This window comes from Triticum urartu, chromosome 5A, assembly GCF_056163025.1.
Source record: "Triticum urartu cultivar PI428250 chromosome 5A, HENAU_Tu73, whole genome shotgun sequence".
NCBI classification, from domain to species: domain Eukaryota; kingdom Viridiplantae; phylum Streptophyta; class Magnoliopsida; order Poales; family Poaceae; genus Triticum; species Triticum urartu.
This window is the reverse complement of record NC_141877.1, coordinates 432599855-432606057: the sequence shown is the minus strand read 5'-3', so window position 1 is coordinate 432606057 and position 6203 is coordinate 432599855. Positions and strand designations below refer to the sequence as shown.

General features: G+C 53.6%; 1 protein-coding gene across 1 annotated transcript; it reads right to left on the bottom strand.

The window, feature by feature from the left end:
• Positions 1 to 255: 255 nt before the first annotated feature.
• On the bottom strand, positions 256 to 5795 carry LOC125509484 (uncharacterized). The gene is made up of 5 exons (XM_048674467.2): positions 5360 to 5795; positions 2866 to 5219; positions 1180 to 1590; positions 856 to 1085; positions 256 to 740 (listed from the first exon to the last, which is right to left on the bottom strand). The coding sequence occupies exons 1-5, from the start codon at positions 5554 to 5556 to the stop codon at positions 471 to 473; spliced, it is 3462 nt and encodes a 1153-aa protein (XP_048530424.2). The 5' UTR covers positions 5557 to 5795; the 3' UTR covers positions 256 to 470.
• Positions 5796 to 6203: the final 408 nt, after the last annotated feature.

Sequence of the window (6203 nt, the reverse complement as noted above, 5' to 3'; positions counted from 1 at the left end):
GGCTACCAGCACCGGCACAATCCCGCACACACCTTATTGCCGCGGGAAGCATGCCTTGTGCCGTGAACAGTTGGTTTCAGAAACGGCAATCTGCACATTCTGACGGATGCACGATGGCTTCATTACAACTTGTGCTACTAGTATTTTCTCTAGCTAGCTAGAGCTAGGGGGTGTAGTAAGTATAGTAGTACGTTCTGATGCTGATGTATGGCTTCATTACAATCGTACTGTTTCCTAGCTAGCTAGGCTAGGGGCTGCAAGTAATAAGTAAACTTATATACCATGGGATGGCTCTGTGGCCTATGCCATGTTCATCAGGTTACAGTCATAGGCACCCGACCTGTGTAAGCTGTAGAGAACCGGATTACTAAGAGGCTGAAAGGAAAAAAAATTACCTACAAGCCGTGGATTACATGGTGAGGATTGCTTTCGTGGAGGGAGAAAAAGAAGAGAACAAAATCAGAGATGGTTTATGTTTTGTACTCCAGGCAGGGGAAGAGCAAGAACGAAGCCTCCCTGTGGATCCGCCTGTTGTCGACCAGCATGATCTTGTCCAGCTTCGCCTTGCACCACTGCAGCTGGTCGCCGGTGATCCTCGGCATCCTCAGCACGCGCGCCACCAGCCGCATGTCCACCTGCGAGAAGAAGAGGTTCTGGTCCGACCGGTCCTCCTTGGGCTTCTTGAACTTCTTCACGATGCAGTTCCCCGTCCTCAGCAGGTCCTTCAGCCTCTTCTCTTTCTGCACCACATCAGTAGGTAGTGTCACAACAGAGTAACAGTACTTGTAAGGCACTGTAGCAAATCATCTCCTTGCCGGCTGTGTACTAGTAGTATTGTGTAGAAGTAAAGCTTACCTTCTGTAACGTGGCGTGGATGGCCTTCACAAGAGCCTCGTCCCTGGGGTCCTGGAGCTCGACGTGGGCAGTCGACAAGCCCTTCAGCACCGACGTCTGCGGCTCTTTGTCGGCCTTGATGAACTCCCACAGAATGTGCATCGACTCCTCCATGACGACCTCCAGCTCCTCGCTCGTTATCACGTAGTTCCCCTTGCGTTGGTCCTCCATTCTGTCCTTCAGGCTGTCCTCTGCAACCCAAACTTCACGTTAGAGCTCATTGTTTCAAGCTAAATCCAGTAGCAGACGTCGCACAATTGACTGCTAAAAATTCAGAATTCTCACCTCTTATCACGGGCACTTGCAAGAAGTTGCGAAAGGGGCATCGTTCCTTGACGTAGTCTGGCAGCCGAGGGCCCTTGAAGGGCTCGTCCTCCACAAACCTCTGCACCATCACCTGAAACTGCTGGAACTCCCCGGCCACCTGGTTGTAGTGGTGGCTGTGGTAAGGGTCGGATTCCGGCAGGTCACAGGCTTGCTCGTACTGCCACCGGAGGAACTCCCACGACAGGCACATCTGCCCGACGTAGACCGTCTCCAAGTCGCACCGGAGGTCCTTGAGGAGCCGGTCCGATGGATCCTCGGGTGATCTCCAGCGAGCCGATCGGAAATTGTGCGACAGGATGGATAGCGCCGTTGGTGACAAGGCCTTCATAGAGTTCGTCGACTGTTGGGGCCCTCTGAGCTGGAGAAAATCTGCAGTGACATTCAGTACATCAGCACGTTAATTAAAGGCACTAAAGAAAAAGAAGGTAAGAAATCCATTTCACGGAGCATGCTGAGCTGGATGAAATATTATGTTGCCAGTATAAAGCAAGAAAGAGCTTCGTCTGTCCTTAAACAGCTTTAAAAAGCTAGTAGATGCAATGCTTCATAGACACAAAAGTTGCAGGCGATGTGAATAGCATTTCTGCAGCAGTCCTTTCTTTAACTAGTAGTATCCTAAAGGAATGGACTACGGAGTTCTGCATTCTTCCTAGAGTTGAACAACCAACTGAAGAACATCTCTCTTTCCCCATGCAACCTCTTTGGGTAATAAGGCTAAGTATTGAATCTGGGTAATTAAATGTGGAGATCAGTTTTCCCCTAATCAATCACCATAGCTTTTATCGGTGGTACTTTACCTGCTTTTACCGGTCACCATACCTTTCAAGAGAAGATGGGTTTTTGGGATAAAGCATTGTGTGATCCCGGTCAGTAATTCCACCGATTAAAATCACGGGAGAAAGGATTTAGTGACAGCCCTAAATTGCAGCGTAGAGTAGGCCTGACGGCGCTATATCCCGCGATTTTGTTAGGCATGCAAATTGCGGGGTGGTTTCCCAGCGGCAATAATGGCCAAATCGCGGGTGATTTAAAATCATGGTTAATTACCTTGGAACTTGTTATCCCCCCTGCTTTCTGTATTAAATATTAAGTTGAATTCTCACATACTCTAAAGAAAAGTTTACATTTGAACCTAGATTGAAATAAACAAAATTGGATAGTTTCATATTTAAATATAATTATTGAATTAGTGGCTTCTAGTTAGAGACCCCTTTTGCCCCTCAACTTCGATAAATTTTCGTTAGAACATTTTGGTGCCAGTTTAAAATTCTAAGCATGTTAAGATCACTTTGAGCGTTTCCTCATTAGAAGGAAGTTTGGGCACAAAATATTCATCATTATATTCCCCTCGATGACGAAATATTTGTGCTTTCCTAATAATAGGTTAAATCTATTATTAGTATGTGTCTAGGAACAAATAAATATTTAAGCATTATCTACAGAATAATACTAGATATCTGCGATTATGATGAACCAATTGAATACTAGATCATGGAGCATAAAGTACCATCGTTTCAGAGAAAGGTGGGTGTGCAACCTAATTTTTCCTATTAGAAAACATGTACAGTTATATTTAGGTAAAAAAAAGGAAAAGTGGAATCAAAGAGAACTTGGAGTAAACTGGTAATGTGAAGTTAGGCATACCTATGGCATACATCTTCTGAAAGCACAGGATGTCAAACTTCCTCATCCTCTCCCTGTAACTCTTGAAGAACTTGTTCAGCTCATCCATCGGGTCCTCGCGCAGGAACTTGGCGTCGATCCTCCATGGTTTGAGGTCCTCCATCGGCGCCTTTGGTGACTCCGACTCCTCCAGGATCGTCGGCAGCCCGGCTGACCGCACCTTCTTCAGCTCTAGCTTCAGCTGCTCGATCAGGTCTTGGTGCTCCCACAGTGACTCCAATTCGTCCTCTTCTTCCTCTGTCAAGTCCTTCCACTTGCCTTCCTTATCCTCCTCCTCGTCCAGAGACTTGGCCTTCTCGGTAACTGAAAAGTGGACATGTCGAGGGGCTTTGGCTAGATGATCATCTGCACTAGCATGCTTATCCTCTGTTGGCTCTGAAATGTTCTCGCCGTGAGGGATTACTCCATATCGATGATCATCTCTACTGAACTCCTGCTCTGAGTGCTCCGGGGTGGTACGATCGTCAGAAACTGCTGCATATGACCGATAATTTGTGTGGGCAATTGCTTTGTGATCATCGGAGCTGAGTTCATCTGAATGAACATTTCTGCTGACAAATTGTTTCTCTGAAGGCTCAGGGCTTCCCATGAAATCATAAGCAACCTCGCCTTCTTCCTCTTCTTCTGTACCAGTAATTTCTTTCCAAACATCAGATATAAGTTCATGTGAGTGACCTTCTACTAAAACAAATTTCTGCTCCGGATGCTCTGGGCTTCTCCTGTCATCAGTGTCTGTCTGACCATTCGTACTGGCTGCTTCTTCTCTGTCAAGAGAAACAAGCTCAGGTGGATGACCACTTGTACCGACAAGAAGTTCCCTCTTTGATGGCTGTGGGCTCCTCTCGGTATCATCAACTGCTTGATGAGACGAAACAACCAATTCTCTGTCAGTGGTTACCTCTGGACTGCTCTTGGCATCAGAAATGGCTTCGTATGAATGATCGTTTATGGTGATAATTTCCTTCTCCAAATGCTCCAAGCTGTTCTCAACGGCGAATTCGGCGTCATACACCGGTGCCGCGATCATCTTCTTCTTGCTGCTCGAGGAGCCGTCATCGTCATCGTCGTCGCTCATGTCGATGCTGCTCCCCTCCCCTTCGACGATCTTCGCCTCGGCCTCTTCGGCTTCTCGGGGTGTTCCCGTCTCGTCATCCTCTTTGTACTCGGCTTCCGGCGAATGGGTCCGTGACCACATGTCCTCGGGGTACTTGACGCTGTCCGGCGAGGCCTGGGCGACTGAGCCCGGCGACACCGTGGTTGCCGACGAGTCCCGGAAAGACAGCTGCAGCATGTCCACCTCCTCCAGGGATTCCATGGCCTTGAGCACCTTGGCCTTGTAGCTCCGCAGGCTGGCGGCGTCGTGCACCCCCGCCGAGAAGTCTTTCTCCGAGTGGAACCAGTCGCTGTCGGAGTCGACGACAAGCTCCTTCACCGAGTACCCGTCGTCGCTGGCGCTGGAGTCTGAGTCAGAGTCGCCGAAGCCGGAGAACTCGGAGGCGAAGCTCGTCCTCCCGCTCACGGCGCTGTCTTTGGACACCGAGCTCGCCTGCTTCCGCATGGACGGCGCCCTCTTCGTCAGCGACGCCACTCTGTCGTACGCGACGGGCTTGTCCGCCGGCAGGAAGTCGTTCGCCGTGACGGAGCTGCCGCGGCGAGAGGAGCCGTCGACCACTCTCCGTTCCTCAGGCTGCGCCGCCGGCTGCAGCGGCGGTGGCGGCACGAAGGACTCCTGGACGCGCACCGTCATGGTCTCCGGCTCCCTGACGAACCCACGGAAGTCCCGCTCCGTCAGGAACCGGTAGTTGTGCGTGGCCGGAACGATCTTCGGCTCTGCGTCGACAGCCTCGCCGCTCGGCTCATCGTCGTCTTCTTCTTCTTCCACTAGCACCTCTGCTTCCTCTGCTTCGTGCTCGTGCTCTTGCGTGGCCACCGGAGCGAATGGAATCAGCGATTCCTTGCCCTGCTTTTTTTCCTGGTGCTCCTCCTCCTCCTTCTGGACTGGTGCTGCTGTCGAAACCACCGGGGCCTCTCGCGGAATTTCAGGCATCTGATTCTGAAAGCTGAAGCAGAGGCTCGACGGAGAGGCCGGAGCCGGCGGCGGCGAGGCCGGGGCGACCGGCTCGGGCGGCGCGTCGTCAAAAGCGCGTTCGTAGGCGGCCATGCCCTCCACGAAATCCTCCTCGCTGGCGTGCACGAAGCTGAAGCTGCGCATCATCTGGAGAACCCTGTCGTCGTGCGCGTCCGCCTCCCCGTCCCTCTCGTCGCCGGGGAAGCCGCCGCCGCGCGGCCTCCTCTCCGTCTCCTTATCCTCGCCCCTGATGACAACAAAAACAAGTTACGGAAACCCGCCAATCAGTCGTGCCACCAACGAACGACGAGCTAAAACAGCGGGGAGCGATCGGGAATTCAGAAAGCCCGAACCCACGGGAGACGGAATTCAGTTAGTCTTAATTACCTTGGGGAGGAGGAGGAGGAGGACATGTAGGCGGAGGCGACGTGGATGGCGGCGACGAGCGCGACGGTGAGGAGCCAGAAGAGGAGCGGCGTGGAGGCGGAGGAGAGGCCCACGACGGAGTGGATGAACCCGCCCGAGCCACCGCCACCGCCACCAGCCGCCGCCGCGGCGCGGGCTCCTTCCCCGACGACATCCATGGCCGCCGACGACGACAACGCTGCTACCTTCCTCACTAACCCGCCTTCCAAGCCAACATAGCCAGTCCGGCGTACCAGCTCGTATCTGCCGCGCCTACCGCCACTGCCGATCCTGCCGTCCTATGTACGCCGTGGTCGTCGCGGCGTGCGGGGAGGGGCGGGCGAGGAAAACAACGCGGCAGCGGCCTATGTATGGTATGCTATGCTATGTAGCGATCGAGCGAGGGGGACGAGGCACGGGGAAAGACGGACGGAAAGATAGCCCCCGCCCCCAGCGATACGGACGCGGCAGCTGCGATTCGACTGCGACCGCGACCGCCACGCTGCCTTCCCAGGGAAGCCCCCGCCCAGCCAGGCCGCTACAGGCACGAACGCACGAACGGGTCCGGTCGGACCGCGTCGCGCTCGCGCCCTACGAAAGCGCGACGTGACGCCCGCGCACCTGATCGGACGGCGAGGAGGCTGTTTTTACCGGCGGACGGCGGCGGGGTTGGGTTTTGTGGCGGGTGGGGCGTCGGCCTCGCGTGCGACCGGCCGTCGCCAGGTGGGGGTTAGGTTAGTGTGGAGGCTGACTCGGCCGGAACAGCAACAGAAGTGCCGCGTGCCGCCCTGTGCTTTATTTCCAAGAAGATCCTTTCCATTCGTGC

Coding starts and splice junctions, on each gene's coding strand:
- LOC125509484 (XM_048674467.2), bottom strand. CDS start 5,556: ATGGATGTCGTCGGGGAAGGAGCCCGCGCCGCGGCGGCGGCTGGTGGC. Junction 1,086..1,179: donor GCAAGTGCCCGTGATAAGAG/GTGAGAATTCTG, acceptor TTTGGGTTGCAG/AGGACAGCCTGAAGGACAGA. Junction 741..855: donor TCCACGCCACGTTACAGAAG/GTAAGCTTTACT, acceptor GATGTGGTGCAG/AAAGAGAAGAGGCTGAAGGA.